The sequence below is a fragment of the Hippocampus zosterae genome, chromosome 15 (genome assembly GCF_025434085.1).
Source record: "Hippocampus zosterae strain Florida chromosome 15, ASM2543408v3, whole genome shotgun sequence".
Lineage (NCBI taxonomy): Eukaryota > Metazoa > Chordata > Actinopteri > Syngnathiformes > Syngnathidae > Hippocampus > Hippocampus zosterae.
The window spans coordinates 3,577,754-3,605,107 of NC_067465.1; the positions used below are offsets into that span (position 1 = coordinate 3,577,754).

Genomic DNA, 27,354 nt, shown 5'->3' on the forward strand with positions numbered 1-27,354 from the left:
ACAGATGTATTCTGATATTTCGGACAAAAATATCCCTGTGGCTTTGCTTGGCTTTCCTCCCAGACGAGCACGCTTGTCTTCCTGGAGCCGCCATGGGGCTCATGCAGATTCCTCCTGTGCCTTCCTTTGTCCGTCAACTAAGAATAAAGGTGACCTCACAGGTATGACCTACAGCTGGTAATATAGTAATGGCTGCTGCTGTGGTTGGTTGACATACTGTATTTCCTCTTATAGTGGTTGATCCCGATTGACAGAACTCATGTAGTAGTTTCCCGTCTGAGTGCATGATGGCGAATGTACGTTTATTAGTGTCGGGCGGAACCCATGAGGTTACAATTGTTTCGTGCTAATAATCACCAATAGATGGCGGAGGAACACTAACAAGGCAAACGACTCGATGGAGAATATAATGAGAGACAGTAACAGTATGTACTGTAATAGTACCGGTACGTACTGTTACAAGTTTAATAGCAGATATATTGATATGGTGGCTTTCAAAATAAAACCATCAGGAAGTCCCACCATTTTGTCAAGCGTAATGAACAGAGCATCTCAAAAGTCTTGTTTTCCGCATTTTATTTCCGCCATGATTCCTACAGATGTGAGCCAATGAGGTGATTAAAACTGCACAACAAAATAAAATAACACCAACGCCATTATCGAGTTTGTTGCCACACCGCTTTTACTTTTGCTGGAATTTCCAGGCGACATTCTATGCTAAGCATATGGAAGACGATCCAAAAAGTGTCCTGTCGGCCTGAAGGGGAATGATCCATGCCTACTGTATGTATTTCAGGATAGCTCTCGCAAAGGTGGGGGCCGCACAAGCTGGACTGCTACTGTCACACTTCCATCCAGTTTACCAGGCAAGGGGGGGAGTAGAAAGGAGCGACCAATGCTCACACTCCAGAATCCCTCCAGCTGTCCTCTAGGAAGCTTTGCAGCCAGTGGAGCTTAAGAGGAGCCTTTTTTTTTCCACGTGCTTGCGTCCAGACGTTGTACCAATATGTTCTACAGGTACTACACAACAATGTGCATGCCTTGATGAAATCCAAAAGCGTTTCATGTGCATACAAGTTTTTCCACTTCATATTTTGAATACAGTCATTTCCTGTATAATTTGCATGATTTATAAACGACCAGAAATACGGCTTAGAGTTGAACCTGGCTCTTAAATTCCAAACGGCTCCATCATATTCTGATGAGCAAGGGTCTTTCTTTATAATTCCCCTATAATATATATCGATGTAAAAAAAAAATCCAATGCTGGACTACGAAAAGCGCAAGAATTTGAATAAGAAACGAGGTAGCCAGTATAACCTTTTTCCAGGCCATTTATGCTAAGCTAACTAGTGTCGCATCACATGATTCTTTTTGTGTTTAGTTTGCTCTCAGTTCTCTGTCTTCATTATCGTTAAAACTGTACAGACCATCTATTTTATGAACCGGTTTATCGCACCCTACTAAATCCTACCCTTCGGTAGCATTTAGGCTGCACTGCAACCGCTTTACACATTCAAGAAGCAATAAAGTCAACATGCCCAAAGGCCAGACTCAGCCTGTGAGTCATTAATCATGAAATACACCGAGTGTATTTTATCAATCGTCGCTATAGGTGGTGCGGATAGCTCTGCCTGTACGGATAATTGGCCGCCTATGCTATTCAGTCGCTGTCTTTATAAAGCCGTCACATTGCCCTAAATGGCTTTTTATGCCACAATAAAGACAACGAGATGCGTCGTAAGAGTGCTAATGGGATGGATTCTTAAAGCCCTCTGTCTACTGAAAACATAAATGTCTTGAAAATGTGACATGCCACAGAGAAAAGTGATTTCAACCGCCCTGCCAAACTTGGATTTTTTAAAAAATTCACCAAAGGTGTAAAATGAGGCTTCAAAAGTGTGAAAAAAAAATCAAGTCATCTTTCTACTATCATGTTGGACTTCTCTCACACCATATTTTAATGGTGGGTGGGGGTGTGGGGGTGACCTATGAACTAGTGATGGGTCCATGAGGCCTCATGAGGCGTGTCGACACACTGACACACTGTGTTGATACTGTGCTGATACTGTGTCACTGACCACTGCCACCTGCTGGACCTTCAAGATCCCTGCAGCCAACCCACTTAACAGACTGAACCGACTGATACATTTATTTGTATATTGAACATATAAACATACAATTCGGTAATAAATTGGCAAAAAGTGAAGGTAAGATATAAAAAAAGGAAAAGAAAATAGTCATCATCACAAATATGTGTTCAAAGGAGTAGAAAGAAGTAAAAAACCTACCCCGAGTCCTACCCCTTCTAATATATGAATTGATCATTTTTCAAAATAGGAAAGAAAGTCTACATATCAACAAATGCTTTTACTCTTATGTATGCTGTACTTATACATTTTTACAACTTTAGGTTTGTATATACAGTACATAGTATGAACATCATTTTAAATGAGCTTAAGCTCAGCTCCATGAAATGTTTTGCGCTCAACTTGTTATCTAATGTTTGTATTTGGTGAAAACATTGGCAGCACCAACTAAGCTTCCTGACCAGATGTTCCTCACAGTGTGAGACAGAAGGTCAGGTCAACCCGGGTTTTAATCGAAAGCAGCGATGCCCAGAGTACACACAGCATCTTATCTACAGACTCGCTACGTTTTGTGACGATTGCGTTTTAGCCACAAAATTGACAAGACTCGATCATAGGGTCTCACTGGAGCAATTAAAGCAGAGAACTTAGCCGCTAGGTGAATGTTTCTTACCTCCGGGGACTCCAGACAAGAACGAAACGTCACATTCTATTTGATGATTTTGACTGACACACTTTGAAATGGGATCAACGTTGAGGGTGGCGTCGTTAGCCCCGGAGGCGCGAGTGGCACTTAGGATGATGGCTTGTCACAGGAAGACATGAGCTTTGTGATCGGGGGACTAAATGCTCTCTCCCTTGGGTCAGTATAAGCACTGAACTAAAAGAAAGAGTAGATACCCTTTCTTCCACAAAAGAGTTTCCCTTATTTAGTTATCAGCGGGAGAACATGAGTCGGTTTCACCAAAAATCGCGGGTTTATGACCAAAAAAAAAAAAGTTGAGAAAACAAACTTTTAGTGAAGAGAAACATGTCAGTTAGAACACTGTCTCGGACGCTAATAGCTATCCATCCATCCATCCATCCATCCATTTTCTGAACCGCTTAATCCTCACTAGGGTCGCGGGGGGTGCTGGAGCCGATCCCAGCCGTCTTCGGGCAGTAGGCGGGGGACACCCTGGATCAGTTGCCAGCCAATCGCAGGGCACACAGAGACGAACAACCATCCACGCTCACTATCACACCTAGGGACAATTTAGAGCGTCCAATAAGCCTGGCATGCTTGTTTTTGGAATGTGGGAGGAAACCGGAGCACCCGGAGAAAACCCACTCAGGCCCGGGGAGAACATGCAAACTCCACACAGGGAGGCCGGAGCTGGAATCGAACCCGGTACCTCTGCACTGTGAAGCCGACGTGCTAACCACTGGACTACCGGGCCGCCCCGCTAATAGCTAATAAACGCTAATAACACAAAAAAAACAAGACTGCGAAAGGGCTTCGCTGGCAAAATAATTATTCATATAGCGATTAAAAAAAAATACAAAGAAATGCGCCTTTTTGCCATTTACTTCACCATCCTTTTTCACAACTATGAAACAGACTTTTCTTCGACTTTATACCATACATACTCTGAGTATGAGGTGCCCAAACATCTTAACTTCCAACATGTTTGCATTTCTTTTCCTCTTCATCAACGTGACAAGCTGAGATTCACCTCGTAATCTTTATCTTCAACTCAAAAGCGGTGCTCGTCTCCAATCCGAAGCAATGCGACAACACCATCTCCAGGGATATGTTAGTCTGAAAAAAACATACTTGACATATGTGCATATCAGTGACAGTAAACGGTAAGATTCTCCATCGCAGTGAATGAGTTGAATATGTTAAGAAGAATATATTAATATTCTGTAAATTGAGGGTTCCCCGATTGGTTCGAATGTGTTTTGCTAGATAAACTTGGCTTGCCCTGTCCGACCAATCGGACGACAGAAAAAATCCTGACCATACATTGGGTGAACAGCTAACTGGCCCTCTGAGGGAAAACAGTCGTTGACAGAGTAGACTGACCTGGCATCACTTAGAGACTGAAATGTGATTGGACAGATTAAAAAAAACAAAACACCCACATACTGTAAACTAGCCCATACTGTATGTCCACCATTTTTTTTTACAAGGCAGATTTCTATTCTCCATGTCGCAGAGGCGGCCTGACGGCAACTGAGCTGCCCTTTTTTTTTTTTTTTAAATAGCAACACAAGTATTTGCCCTCATCAAACACAACCATGAGGATATAAATAAACCGCATTGGCCTGGAGGTACACGAGTGTTGAATGAAGCATGAAATCCTGCATTGTCACATTACAGCTCAGTGGTGGGTTGGGGGGGGGAGGAAAGTAAAGGCGCCTCTTCCTCAACTACTTAGTTCATCGTGCTTTATTTTCCTCGCACCTTTGCTTCACTCGCCGAGATGTGTACTCCCCCCCCCCCCCATCTGCCCATGTCTGACTCGCCCCTCCTTCGATTGGTACGCCATTTGCACCATGGGGCCGCGTGTCACAGATGGGACGAATTGTATTGTAAAGGCGCGTGTCGAGAAGCCGAGGCGTTTGGTCTCTGAGGGTATTTTCGAAAAGTATCTTATGGGGACGGCACATGTCGGTTATTCCGTACGCCACCTTAGCATCATACCAGACTTGCTTTCCCTGAAACAAATCTCCATCAACTCCCTCGAGCTTAAAGCACACCTCCTCTCTCTCTCTCTCGCTTTCTCTCTCTCTGGCGTGTGACACCACCGAGCAAAACGCCGCAGTTGTCCCAGTCAGACTCTCTCCATCTCGCGCTTCACGAAGCTCCGCCGCACGCTGCTCCTCGCCTCTCCTCTCCCCTCAAGTGAGCTACCATGCGTCTTAGTTTCTCTTCCTCTTTCTCACTGCTCATCTGACAACATTTCAGGGTCCTTTCATCATCAAGACCGGTGCTCTCGCTTGCGCGCCGGCATCGCTAAAAAAAAAAAACAAACCTCTTCCAGAGGACTTCTGGGTCAGGACGCAGCTGGTCTGTCGGGTCTGAGGAGACTTCGAAGGTGGACACTCATCAGTCAGCAATTTTGGTCCGAGACCCTTTAGTGACAACTGACTGCGTGTAAGGACACTTTTAAAGGAAGATTTTGGACTTGTGTTATGGTGATGCAATGATCTGCGTTTGTCCATGAGAGGATGTTTTAAGTTTTCCAGCAGCAGAGCTTGTTGCTGCGTTTTCAGTCGATGTACAAGTGTGGCTGGGCAGTGGCACTCTCTTTGTGTTGTGATTGACAGAAATAGAAGGAGGATCCCCTTGATCTACTTTTATTGTACGCCAACTTTTCCGGGATAACCGAGCTGTCAGGTGCGTTCCCAAATTTTTCAAAGACAAGTAGCAAAACCTCTGAGGGTGACAACGCAAGTCGAGCAATTCTGAGCTCAGGGACTACACCGCATGACCTGCATGATTTGACTCGGAAGATCAATCAATGTGACCATCTGGTTGCAATACAATAACCCCCCCCCCATGCCTTTTATGATTTTTTAAAAATGTATTTATTCCCGGCAGTCAAAAGGGGCCCAAGAGAATGACAACGCTGTAAGACGCCTTCGATACCGCTTACTTATCGATTTTGATAATGACACCAACCTTCCCGCGGAATATTTCCCATTTTATCCTGTGGAGGGAAAGGAATGTGCGATCGTTCGCTGGAGTTGTCTTGATGGCGGTGAGCAAGTCAAACCTATTTATGTCATATCTTGAAGGATGTCATCGTGTTGGAGGCTAAACGCCGACCCAAGTGCAGGGAAACGGCGAGGCAAGGCCTGGAAGCAAGATTAATCTCCCAAAAATGACTTGAGAAGAACAAAATAAAAGGCATGCGAGATTAAGGGAATATCGACACACTTAATCAGTGGTTCTAAACCCGGGTTCGATTGAACCTCAGCGGTTCGGTGAGTCGGTCTCAGGGGTTAAAACACACCCGACTGAAGATGGCAGTTAGTTATAACATGCCTGTCTGGCCATTACCAGCTGCAGATGATCACATGACATTGCTTGTCCAATCAGGGCTGCGGAAAATTGAGTTCGCTCAGTAGTCAAAGTGTGACCGTCGTGATTGTACGTCATGCGTCAGTTCAGTTTTGTGCTGTCTTGTCCAGGGAAACCAAGACAACAAGTATGATAGAAATGATGAGATTGATTTGAGAAAAAGCGTTCACAGATCTGTCAAGGGAGACTTCTCCCTCTTTGCGTCTTGTGCTCTCATTTTATCTGATTGGGAGGTGGTGAAGGTCGGCGCAATCAGCATTTTGAGCAGCTACACAGAGTACAGACTAGTGCATGCGCAGCTAACTTTGCGTATCCGCAAAATAACTGGTCAGCATTCAATCGTACGAACCGTTACTTCCATTTAGCGCCGTTATATGTCAGATTTCCATGACAGTGCACAATAGAAAAAAAACATACTTACAATACTTATGTCTAGAAATTGTATTTACTTTTTTTAGTTTTTAATAAATGTCTTTTTTTATGTGTTGAATTTATTTTTTAAAAAATCATATTTTTATTTTTCACTAATGACGAATGCGTATATGAACCGGTTGGGTTCAGTACCTCTAAGAAGGTTAAGAACCATTGCACTAAATTGCACTGCACAAGTTAAAGATAAAAAAAAGAGGAAAGGCGGATGATAACAACAGAAACAATTGACTGACAAAAAGCAGAGAACTTCATAGGAGGTGCATGAAGCCAAGACACGAGTCGCAGAAGGGAATTGATTGGTAGACACAAGGACGAGAAAAGATGGAAATAAAACCTAACAAGCATGACGAGACAACAAAATGGACACACGGAAAACATAACAAAGCAAGATACAAATCGAAATCCAATAGCTAGCGCTAGCCGTTAGCTAGCGCTAGCCGGTAGCCAGCGCTAGCCGATAGCCAGCGCTAGCCGGTAGCTAGCGCTCTGAATTTGAACAAAAAAATAAATAAAATCATAAATCCGAATAGACTATTAAGATATCAGCAGGAGACGGTGTTTTAATTTGGAGAGAGAATATAGGCATTATTAATAGACATGTGGAGACTACAATTAGGCAAAAAAAAAAAGAAGATCTAATTCCTTTCTTCTCCATCTTTTCTCACCTTTTCAGGTAGTCATCCTTTGGCAGGATTGCTTTTCTTAAGCCCTCACACACCAGAACCAGACAGGACGGCATGGCTGTGACATCAATTTGCGTTCTCCCCGCCCCGCAAGAATGACACTCATGCTCCTTTATTCGTGCCCGTGACCTCCATATGAGATTCCGCAACCCCGCGCCGAGCTGGCCCGGGCTTTCGGCTTCACGTCGTGATCAAAAGGAGGAGCGACCTCAGTTTCGGAGCGGCTCCAGCGGCTGCGGCGTTTGTTTGTTCCCACAGCCATGCAGGTGTCTTTCGCGTGCACGGACCATGGGCTGAAGGCCCCGCGCAACGGCGAGCACAGTAAACAAAACACCACCAGCCCCAACACCACCAGCCAGGCTCGGGCCCGCTTTCGCACCGTGGCCCTGATAGCTCGCAGCCTGGGTTCCTTCGCCCATCGCTACCAGCACAACCTCAAGGAGTCCACCGCCAAGCTCACCGGCATGAAATACCGGTAAGTTTGTTTTTCCTGTTCGATTCTAGCATGGTGGGGGAAGAGAAAATGAGGTGATTGCCGGAGGCCTGATTGTGAAGATGAGGATGAGCGGTAACGGGCTTTCAGTGAGAGGATGTGGGTGAGTGCCCACGTTGTCCGAGGAACCAGAAGAGAATCTTTTGGCAGATTGGAATGATTATTCATGACGTGAATGTGAAAACGCTGAACGACATTGCAGAACTTGCATTGTGATTTCCAACCAACTGTGCTGTGAGGGCTCATCGGGTGTGCTCGGGGAAAATTGTCGAATTTCACGTGATTGGTTAAAAAAATGCACTTTCGGGTGTTTGGTGAATGTAACAAACAATTGCACAGTTGCAAAATAGGAAGTGGAACAAGGAGCCGCTGTAGGCTAACGCTGAGACGAATAACACAGATGTTATTTTCAGGTTTAATGATCATCTTTTTTTTTTTTGCTTTATGGAGAGATTCTCCAACTTTTTGGGTCTGTTGACTCTTTTTGAGAAGAAAAAATACAATTAATATCGCAACTGTATGTACTTTAGAGCAAAGAATTAAGAAAAAAAATCCCAACTTTTACAAGAATTAAGATGTGTTATTGTCAGGAGAAAAAGTGGAAACAAATGTTTATACAAGATAATGTGGATAAATTGTCTCTGTCTGTCTCTCTCGCTCACTAACGAGCAGGCAGGTTTGTGAGATAGCTTACTAGCTTGCTAGCTAGCTGTATCTTTCTCGCGATCTAATATGATGCATTTTATTCTGCAAAAGAGGACAAATAGAGGTTTTGTTCATGATCAAATTAATATGATGTTGAAACAACCAAATTTATGCAGGGATGTAAAAATGTTAGTCATGTTTAGTTGGTCCAAAGCTAAATTGGGGGGATTACATATTCTAATTAGGGCTTTTTTTCTGCACACGGGTTCACATAGGTAGTTATGTACTTTTAAAAGTGTTCAGAAATAATTTTGCGAGCCGCCAAGCGAATTTTCGCGGCACCCCGGCGTGCTGTAAATGCATGTTTAAAAAGCAGAACGTGAGGTTTCTTCACAAAGAGGTACTAATTTGCTTGGCAAGCCTTCGATTGAGCAGATGATTTACGTAATAATATAGTGCTAAGTGTAATAGAGCCATGCGGTAGAGCCCTCCATGTGCACCCGAGTGGGAGTTGTAAAGAGGCTGAGCCGAGTAAACAACACTCTCTTATCTCAATGAGTGGGCTCTCAACTTGGAACATGGGGTGGCTTCCAACTTTTAACACTGTTTTCGGGCCTCAGGACCCAATAAGAGGATGGGGCTTGTAGTTAGACAGACACAATGACCAAAATGACAATAGGAGACAATCAGAAAAATGAAAAGTGGAAAACTTAAGTCAGCTGATAGAGCATATGAAAAGCAGTGGCGTTTTTTGACTAAATTTGTTGTGGGGTGGGGGGGCTGGCTGGGGACAGGTGTTTTGTAAGAGACGTATTTGTTCATTTGGCAGGCAGGACTTTTTATGGTAGCCTAAATTGCTGTGGTTTACCATTCTGCCCCACTGTCACGCGGTGTTCCACAGGCTTCTATTTGGGGGCCCCTGCTGTTTTCATTCTGTTTGCTGCTTATGGATTCCACCTTAAGAAAGCATTGTATATTTCCTGTCACAATTTTAGATTGGGGGCGGGCCGTGCTGTCCCAGCTGTCTTTGGGCAGTAGGCTGGGTACACCCTGAACTGGTTGCCAGCCAATCGCAGAAACAGCAATCCATGCTTTTGTTACAAGCTTATCTTGGATTGTTAGTGGAAGTCTTTGCTGGCTGTCAATGTACACACACTTCTGACTCATGTTTGCAAAACCAAATCATATGCAAGCCATTTATTTGTAAAAGCCAATGTAAAATGTGTTTGAAATAATTTCAAACTGTCGTGATCATGGTTGGTTGTGTATTTACAGTTCAAACTTTTAATAGCAAACAGTCCAGTTTACAATAAAGGCATGCTAATATTTAACGTGTTTAGTTTATAACAACCATATCATATGACTATTATAAACTCCTAAATCTAATGCCTTGAGAAACTCTTTCTCCTCTCCGAAAAACAAAAACAGGTTGACCACTTCCGAGAGCGTTTTTTATTTATTTATTTCCTGGCAGATGCGCCTGTGAGTGCTTTTTGGGAACTGCTGGCACTGACATACTGCCTTCCATAGATGAGCCAGTAATGTATTTGCACTGGATATGCGAGACACAGCGGGAGCATCCGAAGGCGTAGGAAGTCGAAGCAAAAGAAGATGCCGAGCATAAACTAATTATACAACCACCTGCAGTGTTTTTTAGTTGTCATGGCGATCCCAAAATAGGGCATCTCCAACTGCAGGGTCCCTCACGAGCAACCTTCGGTGGCAGTTTGACCTTTGCTTACTCATGGGAGAATACACACAGCTAAAAACTGGCCCAAATGTGACGTAGCAGAGGAGGATGCTGTTGTTAGATTGAAAATTCTCTGGTTTATTTCCATTTTCTTGTAGTGTGAACTGAGTAGGGCCCGATGAATATGATTTTTTGGGGGGGAGGGGGGGTCAGATGCACATTTATTCATGAGAAAAGACTGGTAGCTCAAATAGCAGGGTGTCAGTTGTAAATATATTGTTTAAAAAAACATTTTGGTTCTTGGCGTAATAATAACTATATAATAACATAATAATAATTCATGAACTTATAAGGACATTCATGCTTGTTATATAACATATCCCCGCGATAAGCAATCGTTCACTGTAATGGGTCCCATTCCTTTTTTGCTCTTAAAGGCATCAACCGAATACAAAGTACGGGACTGCTGTCAAAGCCGTCTGCCATCACTCACTGTTTGTATTTGATTTTAATAATGTTAACAAATGGATATGTGCATACATGCCCCGCTGCTGCTTGGCTGCATGCACGCTTGCGCATGGACAGAGCCCATCATGTGGCTTTTCGCCCCGGTGCACAGTTTCACTGAGCAATTACAGACAAAACTGTTCTGTTTGATTGCCTGTTTGGCCGTTTCTTCCAGATGGCACAATTTCTGTTTTTAATGTCTCATTCTTATTAATATTTAATACAGGGCACCGATTCAGTTGTGATTTTAGTGTCTATTAAAGAAGCTTTTTTTCAGAATGCTTTGACACACACCGGAGCTACTAAAGTGTTTAGAATTGATTATATAATTAATATAAACTGTAAGTAAACCACCAACCATGATCACAAAACAGTTATTTTAAACACATTTGATTTCCTTAAAAATAAATGGCTTGCGTGTGATTTGATTTTGAAAAGAAAAAAAAAAAAGCACCAGAAGTGCATGTGTACGTTCCCACCCGGCAAAGGCTCTCAATGACTTGCCATTAACGACCCAGGCTAAACTTATCTCCACCATGACATAAAAAGCTCATCCCTCAGTCGAGATGTATCACTTTCGCATACTTCCAAGACACCCAATTACTGTCTTTCAATTAGCCAGGTCTTTGGTGCCATCTTGTGGCATCTTTGAGCATTATAGAAAGGGCACCAAAAAAAAAAACTACGCAAATCGGTGAGTCTTACAGTGAATAACAGAGAGAAAAAAATCCTTCAGATGATGATGTTACCGCGAAAGTACTTCCTGCCACTTTAAAAAGAAAAGAAAAAAGAAAACAAATGTAAAGTGGTGTTAGAACACTGAGCACCTGAGCTCTGATCACGCGAGCCTCAAGCAAACAAGCAAAAACCTTTCACACACTTTGCGTTCTAATTGCAACATCGGTCGTTTTACGCAAACATGCAGAATGGCTTTCCAGTACAGTCAACTGGGTCTTGCTTTTTTTCGCAAACAGACTGTAATTACAAAGATAATTGGAAAGCATGGCAAAGATACGAAACGCAACTGCGGATGCCCTGAGAATATAATGACTTGTGCAAGCAGGCTTTGTTGCTGGGAATTATTTCATCTATCGATCGAGCCCGTTTGTCCATCCGCAGTTTACTTTTTAAGTTTTGTTTTGAAACCACACATTGGGAGATCTATTGACATACTTTCTGTGTGATAGCTTTCCAGTACAGTTGATGTATTTATTTTATTGATTGAATATGCATATTTTTTTTTGTAAGGCAAGACCTCCCACTGAAAGTCACAACACAGTGAATCAAGCACTTCAGATCTGCCCACACGTTCTTCAAAAAAGGATCAACCCACAGGCCACCAGCTCTCAAATACAGCGACTCAATGTGGGGAGATTTGTAGAAAAATGGCTGACGTGAACATGAATAGGGAAATTAGGTATGAAAGAGGGCGGCACGGTAGTCGACGGGTTAGCACGTCGGCCTCACACTGCAGAGGTGCAGCGTTCGATTGTGGAGTTGAAATGCTCTCCCGTTGCCTATGTGGGTTTTCTCCGGGTACTGCGGTTTTCTCCCACATTCCAAAAACATGTGTGGGAGGTGAATGGAACACTCTAAAATTGTCCCAAGGTGTGAATGTAGATGGTTGTTCGTTTTTTGCGTGCCCTGCGATTGGCTGGCAACCGGTTCAGGGTGCCCGAAGACAGCTAGGTTAGGCTCCAGCAGGCCCTGTCACCCTCGTGAGGATAAGCGGATCAGACAGTGGATGGACGGTGTTAAAGGACTTTCAATTGCATTCAAAGTTAAAGCTGTTTTGGAACCGAATACAAAGAATGCTGCCATATTTCTGCACGCTCACGCTCACGGCAAGCATGCGCACTGTGTAGGAGCCTCTGGGGAGCAGAGCCTGTCATTCTCTGTTTGTCGTTCTTTGTCATATAGAATGTTTTTTTTTTGCGTAGAGGGCGTGTGATGTGCTTCGACTTGAGGCTCGGATTTGCAGCGCTATTAGTCTGTTGCTTGTGTCTGCCCCGGTGCCTTTTTCTCCCGACTAATATGTTTTTGTCATTTTTTTGTGTTTTTTGAAATCGCTCAATTTCCCAACAGCATTTTATATGTTGCGATTGGAGAGATGTTTGTTTTCATGAGCATAGTGTGGTGGCCATTAGGGAAGTGAGCAGGAAGCGAAGAGGCGAGTATTGGAGAATCCTTTTCTGGCCATCAGTGTCGACTTGTGTGGGTTTGTTTTGTCTACAACCCACCGCACCCCCACCCCCAGCCCACGGGGGACATAAAGAGTTTTATCTGTTTACTTGACGAAAAAGTTCAATGCCATGTGGATAAGGAAAACTGATGACAAAAACGATAAGAAAGGCCTTGGTGTGACCATATCACACCTCACCAGGCTAATTTCTCTGAAAATGTAAGGACAATATCACAGCCAGATGTTGATTTATTCGCTGGATATCGACGTTGGAATGGAATCATGTCGTAAGGGAATCTCCATACTGGATAGCGGCTGGCTGGCGAGATGCTCATAAGCGGTGACAGGTTTTGTGTGAGTGGGCGTCTTCATGTGACTCATTTGTCATCTTTCTTCAAGGCTTCTTTGGGGCGCCATCCAACCGCGAGGGACGGAGGCGCAGTCGTTGGCTTGCAAAGTTGTTGATGTCTTCAGTTTGCTCAGTCAAGTTTGCCCTTCACGCTGAGTCTTCATCTGTTCTATGTTTACATAATGTTTATGTCTATGATTACATACAGTCAGCCTCGGGCTTCTTTGGCATTGCGTGAGGTCTCGATTGCTACTTCTAAATATTTGTCTTGGTCAGCGCATCTTGAGAAATAAACAAAATGTTCCCAAAATGTTATGATCAGGTGAAAATGTGATCAGTGACTTGGAGTCTGTCTTTCTAAAACTTCAAATGAGAAACCCGAGAAGGGAATATTGAACTCGGACCTGAATTTTTGCAGCCGTATTAAATTGATAATTTATTGATTGTTCAGGCGGCCCGGTAGTCCAGTGGTTAGCACGTGGGCTTCACAGTGCAGAGGTACCGGGTTCGATTCCAGCTCCGGCCTCCCTGTGTGGAGTTTGCATGTTCTCCCCGGGCTTGCATGGGTTTTCTCCGGGTGCTCCGGTTTCCTCCCACATTCCAAAAACATGCATGGCAGGCTGATTGGACGCTCTAAATTGTCCCTAGGTGTGAGTGTGGGTGTGGATAGTTGTTCGTCTCTGTGTGCCCTGCGATTGGCTGGCAACTGATTCAGGGTGTCCCCCGCCTACTGCCCGAAGACGGCTGGGATAGGCTCAAGCACCCCCCGCGACCCTAGTGAGGATCAAGCGGTTCGGAAAATGGATGGATGGATGGATGATTGTTCATTTTGTAATCAAAAATGTCATTTTTAGAACACTGAAACTCAGGCTCGCACCCAAAGTCCGCTATTTGTTTACTTTTTTAAGCAGCATCCTGAATCAACTCAAATTACTAATTGCCCTTTTGCTCATTGTCCAAAATTTTTAAAAATCCAATTTAATTATTATAATGAATGCAATACACACAAGCCTCATCTCCACTTTTTTGAAAACATATCCGATTGTAAGAAGATAGTATGTGTCGCACCCAGTAAAGCAGCCATGTCAACCTACAGGAACGTTTTCCTTTATAGCTTAAAAGAACTTCCCTCACCGTACACTGGCCAAAGGCAGAACCCAGTGTGGGTTTTTTTTTGCTCGCAAAGTTTTAAATCCATCTGTGTTTTTTGTTATATCATCTGGCTAGCACACAGATAATTTGGGAGGGTTCTTCTGTCCGGTCCAGCGTTCAAGTTTTTAAACTCCTTTCATCGGAGGCCATCAGCAAAGTAATGATGTTTTGATACACTGACACGAGAGATAGGCTTTTGAGACTGATTGCTTCAGGGTTTAATTTAATCTGCATTAGCCAGATTAGCATTCCCATACCCGCCAAAACAATTACGGGTGTCAGTCTCAAAGAATCCGCTTCACACTACACGCGGGTTGCCATTCAAACATTCCTGTGGCACTCGTACACACTACACTATGCTATGATTCAATCTCACTCGAATCTGCAAAATGTTTTTTTTTAACGGCCAATTTGCATCTCACTTTGAGTCACCGCCAATTCGTGCTTGCCCTAAAAAACACAGATGATAACATCTTTAGACAACAGCAGATTATGCTTCACAAAATGGATAATAAATTCCGCTCTAGCAAACATCGAGTTTCTCAAGGCCCGTCGCTCATTTCATGCTGCTTGGCTCCATGCTGCTCACCTCCAGCCGAGTCAGCCAAGCTCCCGTCACAAAGCTCGCCCGGCTTTCGTGACCCCGCCTCCGCCCCCCCGCAGGCTACCTGGTTGGACCTACCAGTCGTATTTTTTATGTAATCTCAAAGATGAAGCCATGCGTGTCGAAATACACACAAACCTCTACAATGAGAGTGCAAATGGTATCAGTAGTTCCTGTGATTGCTTCGCTGTTTCTTGGATAACTGTGCCAACTCTACAGCTAACACATTATACGCGCATAAAACAAATACCTGCCCTCAACTTCTTTCGCATGCAACAAATATCACTAGCAGCCTTAAACACAAGTGACATTAGTCATATTCTGTTTCCCTCTACAGGAATCTTGGGAAATCCGGGTTGCGTGTCTCCTGTCTGGGCCTCGGTGAGTACATTTAATTAGCATTCGAGAGCACATCTAATGATTTCACAAGCAGTCAAGTGCAAACTTGACTTGAGGGAGAATGAGGTGCAGGCACAGAAGGATGTTTTGTTTTTTTTTTTCATTCTTGTTACATCATGTCATCGCATGCATCATTCATGCACGTTGAATGTGAGACAATGCAAATCTGTTTTCAAGGTGTGAATAATTCCTCGTTAATTCTCTACCACAATCATCGCTCATTAAACATTTATTCATTTTAGTACGAGTTTTGCGTGTGGGTGCGCATACTCACTGTATATTAATGTCTGTGTATGCTCTGCGCTGCAGCATGTGTGTGCCAAGTCGCCTGAAGGACATGGTGTCTGTGAAGGCACCAAAAAAAAAAAAAAAGCAGCAAATCAATGAAAGGATATGGTGTTTTACAGATCCGCAAGGCCCTGAGGCATAGTTTTCTGACAGAAAATCTTTGAATGAGATTGGTAGTCATATGTGCAATTATATTTAAAGTCTTGCGGCCGCAGCACACAAAAAAGGGAGCTTTTTTTATACAGTGCGGTACATACAGGGTGTTCCAAAAAAATGTGACACAACTTGAAATATGATATCTGAGTACCGTATTTTTCAAATTATAAGGCGCACCTAAAATAATTCCATTTTCGCAAAAGCTGACAGTGCACCTTATATATGATCAATATTTTGATTTCTTAACGCTATATATTTTTTAAATGTTCTGTAAAGAGCTTTGTTACAGCTGCGGCGGTTGTGAAAGCACGATATCTGTAAAGCTGTATTGTATTGTATTCCTTTTAGCATAGCTCCATCTAGTGGATGCATAACGCAACCTCAGCCATTATTGTAGCCCCTCTATTCTAAGCGCCTTATAATGCGGTGCGCTCTCTATATGAAAAGTTTTAAAATAGGCCATTCATTGAAGGTGCGCATTCATTGATCCGCCTTATAGTGCAGAAAATACGGTAACTTAATTTCCTAGGGCAGGCAAACAAAAAAATTAATGGTGTTCCTGTTAGAAATAAAAGATTTCAAGTGACCCAACTAATTCGGTATGTTTTTTTGATACCCGAGTGGTGGCTTTTTGTGCTTTTTATTTTTCAGTCAATGACTTCATTTCCGAGTGTGTTCCACACCCACCACAGCTCCAGAAGTCGTATGTCGGATCATAACTTAAAAATCATTATGTGTGTTAATAAAAAGTTCCGATTACTCTCTAATTATCATTGTAAATGCTAGCGCTTTATAACCGGCAATTTCAAAGCAAGGGAAGAAGCTGTAGAATTATGCAAACGTAATCCTCTGTAACATAATGTAATGCATGTCTAAAGATTCTATTCAGCATTAGCATCATACACAAAACATATACTGTACATAGAAATGAATAATTTCCCTTCTGAGGATAAAAAGAACAAGGCTCAAAGCCAGCATCTGGTTAATTATCTCTGTTTTTTTTTTCCTTAGTGAAGTCTAAAAATAAAATTGACATTCTAAGACATGCCGTAAAGCTCCCGGGATTAAACATTTAGCTGCCCATAGTTTTAGCAATCCAAACGTTTTGACATTGATGTTTGGCTCAACAGGCACGTGGGTGACATTCGGCGGTCAGATCTCGGATGAGGTAAGACATCATGTCAAGTTCCTTCCCTCAGCAATTACAAGCCACCAGCAGATGTTCATTAATGTCACTAAACTGTAGCGACTGAGCTCTTGTGACACCCAATTAAATGCCCAACATTTGGCGCATTTGCAAAATGGATTCATTGAAAAGACAGTTGACCTGTAGACAATTCATCTGATCGCCATTTGAAAAAAAATCTGGTCGGCAAAAATGTTCAAATCGGAATTAAGCACCAATAAAGAATGCCCACAGTTCAGAGGTACCGGGTTCGATTCCAGCTCCGGCCTCCCTGTGTGGAGTTTGCATGTTCTCCCCGGGCCTGCGTGGGTTTTCTCCGGGTGCTCCGGTTTCCTCCCACATTCCAAAAACATGCGTGGCAGGCTGATTGAACACTCTAAATTGTCCCTAGGTGTGAGTGTGAGTGCGAATGGTTGTTCGTTTCTGTGTGCCCTGCGATTGGCTGGCAACCGATTCAGGGTGTCCCCCGCCTACTGCCCGGAGACAGCTGGGATAGGCTCCAGCACCCCCCGCGACCCTAGTGAGGATCAAGCGGCTCGGAAGATGAATGAATGAATGAATAAAGAATGCCATCATATTGAATTTAGCGAATCGATGTGTGGCTCCGATTAGCTGAAGGCCAAAAGAGACTTTGCCTCAGCTAGCGGCCTGCAGCCGTGACGGTGAAGTTCAATTCTTGAGGGAATTTCAAGGCCCGTGTTTTTGGAGCTTTTAGCCGAGCGGGCGGTTGCGTGATGTGACGTGTGATGAATATATTCCCTGTGTGTGTCAGGTGGCCGAGCAGCTGATGACTATTGCGTACGAGAGCGGGGTCAACCTGTTTGACACGGCAGAAGTGTACTCGGGCGGGAAGTGAGTGATCGTCTCTCTTTTTGGGTTTTTTTTTTTTTTATCTGAAGAAGGTTTAGCGATAAACCCGATTTTATTCATTTCAAAAAGCAGCAAGGGCCTTGTGTAAGTATTCCCCATATGGGGGCTACATAGTAGGGTTTTTTTTTCTGACTTTGATAGCCTCTGTAAATAATGAGCAGGAATAATATTGTGATTTTTGTCCGGTAAAACGGTTGTGCTGTTGATGATAATAGTCGCACACTCAAAGAAACGGCTTAGATGGAATCATCATTTATATCTCTTGTGCCCTGTGGTGGTTTTGTTTGTTTACAGAGCGGAGATAATCCTGGGAAACATCATCAGGAAAAAGTGCTGGAGGTAGCGTATATGCCGCTTACGCATTCCCAATACACTTGGGAAGCTAATATCTGTTAAGTATGAAGTTAATCAAACATCTAAAGGGTTGTTTACATGCAATCTGGCCTTTGTTTGACACAGCAACAGAAACTGGGTCGCGGGGTAGAGGGGCAGGGTGGGGGGTGGGGGCTACTCCTCAACCATACTTACACAATCGTTAAATTTTACACCATACACTTAATCACCCTCGACGACTATTCTTGTGCTGAAATTTCTTATGCGCAGACCCGTGCATAGTGCTTTATGCTTGTCGTAGGCTACATTTGGAGTTATCGACTTATGACGGTTGTGAATGTATGCACACATCGGAAGGGACATGGCGGAACCCAAATTTAAGAGAATAACTTGAACATCAAATGGTCGCATGGTTTTCAAACGTGTGTTTTGTCTTCCCTTAGGCGTTCCAGTCTGGTGATCACCACAAAACTCTACTGGGGAGGAAAGTAAGTGTGTCTGTGAATGTGTGTGTGTAAGAGGGACATGAACAGAACATTCAGTGCAAGCAAAACAAGCATGATGAAGAATTGTTTTGTTTTGTTTTGTTTTGTTTTAACCAACCGGCGACTCACTCCTTGTTTATTACCCTGGCTCAGACCAGAGAGAATAACGCATGGAAAACTTTGAGCTGGAGGAAAAATAACTGTAACAAACTCTTACGTCCCCAACAGACCACATGGAAGTGAATTAAAGGGCAAACGTAAGATAGAGAAGCATTTAGGAGCTCCCTCCAGAATAGCTGCATGAGGAAATTGAGCGTGCATATTGAATTTCAATTACAGCAAAAGCGGGCCGGAATGTTAATGTTGCCCTCAGTGTTGCCGTAAAATCAACATGGCAGACTATGATGATGCGCTTTTTTTTTCTTCTAGAGTTTGTTCAGAAATGAAATCAAATTTTGGGTCATTATGGCCAAAAAGTTCAATCTTGGTTTCATTGGAACCGTAGCACATTCTTCTGAACATGCAAGGGGAATTTAGATTAATCATCTTGGTCTCTCTCTTTCTCTTTTTAAAAAAAAAAATCTTTCTAAAAAAATCCAGCCTTTGAACCGGGGTGTGGAGACTTCTTATGTCCACTGGATGCCCACAGTTTTGCGTGTGTGTGTGTGTGTGTTCGCTTGAATTTCTTTCCCTTGTGGTTTAGGGCCGAGACGGAGAGGGGCCTCAACAGAAAACACATAATTGAAGGTAACAAATGTCCATTTTCCATTCAATCAATACATTTTTTTTTTTTTACAACTTCAGGGTGTGATCGACTCCTTTGCTTCTCTGACGCTCAAGGGCGAAATGAACCCCGAAGTCAAAGGCAATACAATGTTCCCAACGCGATACTTCACTTCAACGAAAGAAACCTGTGGCCCAATTCGCATGTATTCACAAGCCTCCTACCGAGATGCCTTCTGCGCATTGCACCTCTCTCAGTGACTCAGCTCTCACTCACGTAATTAGTATTCACAGCAACCACTCCAACTTTCTCCTTCAAACAAGTGAGAGTTTCTGTGCGTGGATGAAGGCGCAAGGATGGACGACGTTAAAAGTGGGCCGTGAGTTGAGGACATTTTCTGGGGGTAGAAATGGCTCGGAGACTGGCGCCACGTGAGGTGAACTGTATTGTTAGTATTGTCTGATTCTGTATCAAGAAAAGACATTTGAAAAGTCGCTCATAAGTTTGCCAGACACAAAGCTAGCTTGCAAACGATGCGCGACCATAGCTAGCTAGCTAAGCGATTAGCCACTGAAGTAAACAAAGGCACATATTTACAGGTATATATCACGCCAAAACCACTTGTCCATGCAAAAAAATTGTGAAATGGTGAATAATAGTCGTACACGTTAGCTCCACAACGGATTACACCTGGCAGCTCCACCATCATTATTATTATTATTGTCATCTAGAAACAAACCTCTGAATTCACTTTACAGTGTCTTCAAACGACACTGAGAAGAATGAAAACATTTTAAAAAGTCTAAGCTGCAATAAATGTCCATTCACCTTTTAACTCATTCAGTACCAGCCAATTCTGGACCAAGTCTGAAAAGACGTTTAAAAACGTCTTTGGGAGTAAATGAGTTAATGCGTATGTGAAGCCCAATGGGCGCCCGTAGTTAAAGAGATTGTTTGTGAAATGTCTTTTCAGTCTGTTCAGTCTCGTTAGAACAAGTGATGATATCAGCTGTGGCTGCCTATTTTCTCCTCAGCACCTCGCGCAGATGAAACTCACCAAGAATCTCATTTCTGCTGCTGTTTTGTGTTTGCAAACACTATTAATCACTACGCCCAAAGCTCAGGGCCGCAGGTGATCTTTGGTTGATAAATGAAGCGCCAAATTGAGTTTTGCCCCGTGACTCATCCCGAAAACGCTTTTGTTGAGGACTGCGGAATGCAGCACTGCTGAGGTGACTGCAAGACGAGTCCGTCTTGGCGCCTTCTCTTTGAGATTTACCACACGGGAGAGCAGCGATTCCTCGACTGCGTCATTTTTTTCAAAGACGCTTTCGTGGATTGCAGATATATTCTTCAACATTCTTCGACATCTTGTTTTAAGGTCCAAAAATAGACACCCCCCCCCACCCCCTCTTCAGAGCCACTTCAGCTAATCGACAAGACAGAAGACGTTGCTCGATTAGGATTCTCGTTTTGGGTGTTTGAGATTGCGGGAATGGCCAATGAGGAGCGACGGGAAGGCGGAAATCTCCATTGGGATTAGTGGCTGCTGAGGAAGCCTTCGGCACTAATCTACCGGGCACATTTATACAGTGGAATCTGTATGCGGCGTACGCCTTGACTCCCTATTAATTTGCTGCCCTCATTTGTGACCGCTTTTCATTTTCCGTCTCTTCTTGTTCATGTGTGAAAAGGGCCAGAGAATAGTCTGGCGGTACACATTTGTTTTAAAACTTCGGTATATGCCGTCCTTACATTTCTGATTAATTTATCTTCATTGAAAAACACTGTTTTTGAGGTGGCTCAAAACGTCTAACTGCTAGTGTAAATTTTGTGCAGAAGATGTTTCATATATTGAAAAAAAAAAAAGAAGAGAGTAATACGGAGATCTGCTGTTTGGGGCATTCCTGTGTGGAGTTTGCATTTTTTTTCCTTTTTAGTAGGCTCAAGCTAACGCTAACAGTTGTAGGAGACAGGAGTGGAAAAACATTACTCGTAAGACGGTCGTTCTACCAGTGGGCTAATTTGTCATACTGGTGAGAACAAAGACTTTACTAGTACATGAAGAAAGAATATTGAATGATTGCTCATATGGTTTTCCGTAATATGGGATTGGGGCCTATGTGGGTTTTCTCCGGGTACTCTGGTTTCCTCCCACATTCCAAAAACACGTATGGTAGGCTAACGGAACACTGTCAATTGTCCCAAGGTGTGAGTGTGAGTGTGAATGGTTGTTCGTCTCTGTGTGCCCTGCGATTGACTGGCAACCTGTTCAGGGTGTCCCCAACCCCCACCTACTGCCCGAAGACAGCTTGGGTAGGCTCCAGCACCCCCTGCGACCCTGCGGGGATAAAGCAGATCAGAAAATGGATGGATGGGATCGGCTGTGTATCTTCAGTTTTTCTTTTTTTCTTCCCACTGCAGGTTTAAAAGGCTCTCTCCAGAGAATGCAGCTGGAGTACGTGGATGTGGTTTTTGCCAACCGACCGGACAGCAACACCCCCATGGAGGGTAAGCGGTTGCCGGGCAGGGGTCGGGTAGTTAGTCGCCGCGTGGTCGAGGGTCAGAGCACGGACACTGTGCATTGTCCTGCAACTTGAGAAGGTGAGAAAATAGTGGAAGGGCCTCACCAGATCTGTAGCCTGAGAGGATTAACGTTTGAGTGGTGTGTTATCTATCTTTGTCACACACACACGCATCCCCGCTCATCGGACAATTTTGCCTGGACTCTCGTTCTCTATTTTTTGCCTTCCGGTGTCACTCTCTTTGTGTCTCGGTGGGATCGCCGCTTTCCATGCGGTCTCTGAACACTCCCTGTTCTTCAGAAGCAGGATTATCTGGTCCCTTTGGGGGGGAAGCGGGTGGATTTTTCCCTCTAGATTCAAGTCTTCTTTTCCTCTAACATGCCTTCATCACTCACTCACTCACTCGCCTTGAATTCCTTGCCCGCATGCTATTCCTTTGTGACCTCCTTCTTGCTGTCACAGGGTGCAGAGGGGTGGCGGCGGGGGGTGGGGGGCGGGGGGTTAAAATCAGCGAACTAAACTCTTGCTGTCCAGATAAACTGAGCTTCCAAGAGTTTTTGTCGTTTCTTGTTTGTAGTTGGGCATCTCTCAATTGTCAACATCACACATTCCAGTATGCGATCCTTAAATATCTCGACGTGTACCCCGTTAACAGCACTTGCACGATCTCATGACATTTAAGAGAGTAACCGCTTGGATGCGCATAAAAAGCAATGAATTCGTTTTAATCAGCTTGATGTGCTCCTAATTAGTAAAACAAAACAAAAAAAAAGGGAAAAATGGCAGCAAATTAATTAGTCACGCATGCGAATAAATGCAAAATTGAGTGTAACGGTCTCACAAAATCTGTCCCATTAAAAATAATACACGTGTATCAAAATGCTTAGCACGCAAATGTGCAGTGACAGACTTGAAGTGGAGCAAAACTTTCAATTCCCAGTGCACGTGCGTACCCGCGCACCACTTATTCGCAACCCTGTTTGTCGAAATTGTACAGTGTCATGTCATTCAAATGGCATGACTCCAAAAAGGGTGCCTCCATAAAAATGCAAACGCCTTCTAATAGTTGCAGTTTGTTTGTATTTGGTCCTGTGACTTTGAGTGTCCCTGACTTCGCGCGAGGCAACGCATGTCCCTTAAAGCATCAAAAAGTGATGTAATGGGGGCAAAGTCTTCCTTTGTTACAATCACCGCCTTTCTTCTCAGGACCACTCATCATCCTCTGTGCTGTTTTTCTTCTTTTTTCTCTTTCTTTACCCTTGCTTGAGCCTTGATAGCTTTTAGAATGACAAAGACGATCACCGCTTTGATCCAACAAGCTTGACAGGCGCAGGCGTGACATATTCTTCTTTCAGGCACTTTATTGTTGCACCTTTCACCATGACTCATGGCACAGTACAATCGAAAACAGCATTTCAAAAGTGCCACTTCAATCATTGTGTCAACCAACAAAACATTCCGTGTCGATGAGCGCGCACCTGATGGAAAATGAAAACCAAAGCATGCATCAATGTCATCATCATTTTATTGTTTTTAATTTATTCGATAGACGGCGTCGCGTTACGAAGCCGATGAGAGGACAGCCCTGTTTTTGGGAGCCGTTATTCCTTCTCCCACCTGCTTCACCCACACAGACAGACCGGCGCAAACACACGCACACACACACACACACACAGTCTCTCGCTGAGGCACATGATGGCAATCACATCCCGCTGTGTTCTCTTCTTGTACCGGTTTTCAATACTTGCATCCATAACTCTCATTGCCTGCATGGCAGCCGGTTTACGAGTGCATTTAAAGGTCGATTAGAGAGCAATATCCTATATATTTAACTCCCTCACTGCGTAGTTCATTTGTGCGCACACGCACACAAACAAAAAAAGAGACTATTTATAATGAACATGAACTGTTTTTTTGTATTCTTGCCCTGTGTGGATATGTGTGTGTGTGTGCATTCCTGCGCGCGTGTGTAAAGAGATTGTGAGAGCCATGACGCATGTGATCAACCAAGGCATGTCCATGTACTGGGGTACATCACGGTGGTCTGCCATGGAGATCATGGTAAGTTATTACGTCCATCTATCTCTTATCTGAACCGCTTATCGGTAAATCATGTTTTAATCGGGGAGGAGAAATTGTTCTTAACACTCCTCAGGTCACAGAATAATTGCTCAGGTTAATATTTTGGGGCCAGTTGTTCAACAGAATGCATTTTTTTAATGTTTTTTTTTTTTCAAAAGGCAAAGAGGCATTCTGAAATGAGATAACACACAGACATACACACACACACACAGTTTATAGTAGATTTTGTTCATTTTTGTGCTTAAGGAAATCAATTATAGTCTTCCTTTAACCCCATCTTGGTGCCAAGGAAACAATTTGAAGTGGGTTGAGGAGCTTCATAGAGACAAAATCAGGCCTTACTACATGGGAAAAAAAATCTGAATCTGAATCATAATCATCTTTTTTGGTCAAGTATGTAGAATCAGGGAATTTATCTACAGGCGATCTAGTCCCTCTTTCCTGGATTTTCACCGATCGCGTGTGACTCTGGAATGTATCCCCCGCGGCGAGCAATGAACAAACCCTCGTTTTACTGTTCCGAAAAAAAAAGAGCTGTGAATACCCAAAAAGGTCTTTAAGATGCAACAAAGCATTTTTTTTCCTACAAAGTATTAGACAAGGTTATGGCTGGGCTAAATGAAGCTCCTCCTTTCACTTCAACAGAAATTTGTGGCCCAAACCTCTCACAAGATGGTGGCAAACCAATATTTTAATATAATATTTTATATTATATTTTTATATATCAATAGTTTCCCCCTTAAAAACCCACGAGTGGGCACATTTGCAAATGCCAAACCTCAAATAAATAGGGTTTCACTTTATTTCACTTTCCTCTCTTTCTGTCCGTCCTGGTTTATGTAGGAGGCCTACTCAGTGGCCAGGCAGTTCAATCTCATTCCACCGGTTTGCGAGCAGGCCGAGTATCATTTTTTCCAGAGGGACAAAGTGGAAGCGCAGCTGCCGGAGCTCTACCATAAAATCGGTTGGTTTCATCATCCTCCCTTGCAGGCTTCCCTTGAAATCCTTCACATCCTTCACATGGACCCCCGTTGGTTGTTTAATCACAGGTGTCGGTGTGGTCTCTTGGTCTCCTTTGGCCTGTGGCATCATCACTGGCAAATATGACAATGGTGTGCCAGAGTCCTCCAGGGCCGCCATGAAGGTACGGATTGAACTTCCATCTTGCCAAACAGGCGAATGCACAAAACCCCCCCGGCGGGAGTTAGTTTGAGCTGTCCTCGTCTCCTTTGTTTGTTTCATCTTGAAGCCATATCAGTGGTTAAGAGAGAAAATAATGAGTGAGGATGGAAGAAAACAGCAAGCCAAATTGAAGGAGTTGGCTCATATAGCGGAGAAGCTGGGTTGTACGTTACCCCAACTTGCTATAGGTGAGACACTTTATTTCAAATTTCAATGTACTCGTGAGGGCTCAAAACTGCAACTTGTTGTTTGTGATCAAAATTGTAATACCTGAAATGCACTTGTGGAAAGAAAAAAAAAAAATCTTCCATTTTGGCCTTTGCAATATCCTGTTTGCCGATGCTTTAATTCGCCTTTGAGGATTTTAATAAAGTTGATCTTTCTCTTTATGTCCCCTTTTCAGCATGGTGCCTGAGGAACGAGGGTGTAAGTTCAGTTCTGTTGGGATCTTCGAATGCAAGCCAGTTGACAGAGAATCTCGGAGCCATTCAGGTTAACTGAATTATCGCTTTAAAAAATGCGTCTTACCGTTGAATCTCAAAATTCGAGCACCCCAAAAAGTTGTACGTTTTTCTAGCACGTCAAGTTTGGTGTTTTTCTCGACAGCTTACTCCCGAGATAAACCACTGATTAGCTGTAGGAAGAATGTTGTAAGAGGTTTTTTTTTTCTTTTCAAAACCTCCACTATTCCATCATAGAGTTTTATTTACAGACACACCAGTTCACATTCATTTCATTTTATTATTTTTTTTATGAAAATGGGGTTCATGTATCTCAAAAACTTGACATGATAGAGAAAACTGAACACAGTTTTACATTGCAATATGACATTTCGGTACAGATTTTAGCAAGTTGACACCCACGATTTGCTTTCGCGAACCACATAAAATGACCTGGCGGGCAATCTGGCCCCCAGTCCTTGAGTTTGACACCCGTGCTCACGACGCATGTTTTTCATAGTTTTCCAAGCGAACGTTGTCAGTCTTTGATCATCTATTAAAGCAATGCTGTGTGAACTCTAGGTGATTCCAAAGATGACAGCAGGCATCGCCTCAGAAGTGGATCACATCCTGGGGAATCGTCCACACAGCAAAAAAGACTACCACCATTAGGATGAGCCAACAGTCTCAGAAAACTGTCGCTGAAAAGTGTATCAAAGATCACACATACAGTACAGCCATGGTAGAACAACTAGTGCCCCAACTAGTGCTCGTGTGGCCCTGTGTGTGAGTGTGTATAATGTACTGCTTGGCTCCTCGGCCTCTTGTCATTATCATAAAACTGCGATTCTTGGCGAAGAATGCATGCTTAAAACCATGGCAGCGAGTCAATACGACAGGGAGAAAATCCTACGAGATCATTTCTGGAGCAGGATCATCCGTCTTTTCCCAATGTTATGTGCACAATGTTCTACGTCAAGAATCGAGAATAGTGCAAATTAATTCGTTATGAGGTGAGGAAAATCAAGCGACATCATTGCCATGCAGTGAGTCACTTAAAGTGGATCTATTTTTTTAAGATGGAAAAGTAGAATTTGGCCTCACTCGATGTTTGTGAGGTGTTGGCAACATCATGTAACCGGTGTAATTGGGCCTGCTCTCAGCAGACTCGATACTATACGTTGCATTTATTTTTGTTGCTCCACCTGAAGCAACGTGAGAAATTGTTGCCATATAGGATGAACTGAGAAGAGCTCAGCTAATATATTTTCCAAAACACCCGTGCTGTACTGACTGTAATGTGTTTTACTTGGAGAGCAGTTTTAGTCATCCTCCAGAAATGGTCTTCTCTCCTATTGTTTGCCTTCACTTCTTATTAGTTCAACTCTTGTGGTTAAACATTTTCATGGTTGGCGAGATGAAGGAGAGCATATTAAAGCCATATAGGCCTAGCTAATGAAAACACATATTGTTACGCTGTGCTCTGATGAGTTTATTCCAAAAACCATTCACTAAATGGGTCTTTGTTTTGCTCATTCTGTTCATTTGTGTTTTTGGCGTGGTTCATCAGAATTGTAAATAGGAATAAAGAGATTATAACTATCTTGTTCCAGGTGGGGTTTTTTTTTTGTTCCTTGACATTGTTTTATTTGGGATATAAAAGCTTGCGAACTAAGGCAAGTAAACCATGAGCAAACGTGTGAGTTGAATGAAGCTTACATACAGGAATGGCGTTACATGGTGCAGGTGTATAGCAGGCACGAGAATTATTTTCTTAGTCCCGTA

The 27,354-nt window shown here is 43.3% G+C and overlaps 1 protein-coding gene across 4 annotated transcripts; it reads left to right on the top strand.

Annotated features, from left to right (window-relative positions):
* Positions 1 to 51: 51 nt before the first annotated feature.
* On the top strand, positions 52 to 27,171 carry kcnab1b (potassium voltage-gated channel subfamily A regulatory beta subunit 1b). Of its 4 annotated transcripts, XM_052088201.1 has the most exons (17): positions 52 to 161; positions 797 to 1,017; positions 5,044 to 5,232; positions 7,268 to 7,752; positions 15,237 to 15,280; positions 16,873 to 16,910; positions 17,701 to 17,780; positions 18,093 to 18,137; positions 18,575 to 18,619; positions 19,320 to 19,363; positions 21,765 to 21,851; positions 23,841 to 23,926; positions 24,791 to 24,911; positions 24,997 to 25,091; positions 25,197 to 25,317; positions 25,533 to 25,621; positions 26,152 to 27,171. In XM_052088201.1, exons 4-17 carry the CDS (start codon positions 7,538 to 7,540, stop codon positions 26,239 to 26,241), a joined length of 1,200 nt encoding a protein of 399 aa, XP_051944161.1. In that variant the 5' UTR covers positions 52 to 161; positions 797 to 1,017; positions 5,044 to 5,232; positions 7,268 to 7,537; the 3' UTR covers positions 26,242 to 27,171. The 4 variants fall into 4 exon arrangements, with proteins under 4 accessions (XP_051944161.1, XP_051944163.1, XP_051944160.1 ...); XM_052088203.1 differs by lacking the exon at positions 5,044 to 5,232; XM_052088200.1 differs by lacking the exons at positions 52 to 161; positions 797 to 1,017 and having other exon boundaries at positions 4,870 to 5,232.
* Positions 27,172 to 27,354: the final 183 nt, after the last annotated feature.

Bases quoted from the DNA above. Each gene is read 5' to 3' on its own strand.
- kcnab1b (XM_052088201.1), top strand. From the start codon at position 7,538: ATGCAGGTGTCTTTCGCGTGCACGGACCATGGGCTGAAGGCCCCGCGC. The intron at 17,781-18,092 runs GTGAGTGATCGT...GTTTGTTTACAG, and splicing joins GAAGTGTACTCGGGCGGGAA to AGCGGAGATAATCCTGGGAA. The intron at 19,364-21,764 runs GTAACAAATGTC...TTCCCACTGCAG, and splicing joins CAGAAAACACATAATTGAAG to GTTTAAAAGGCTCTCTCCAG.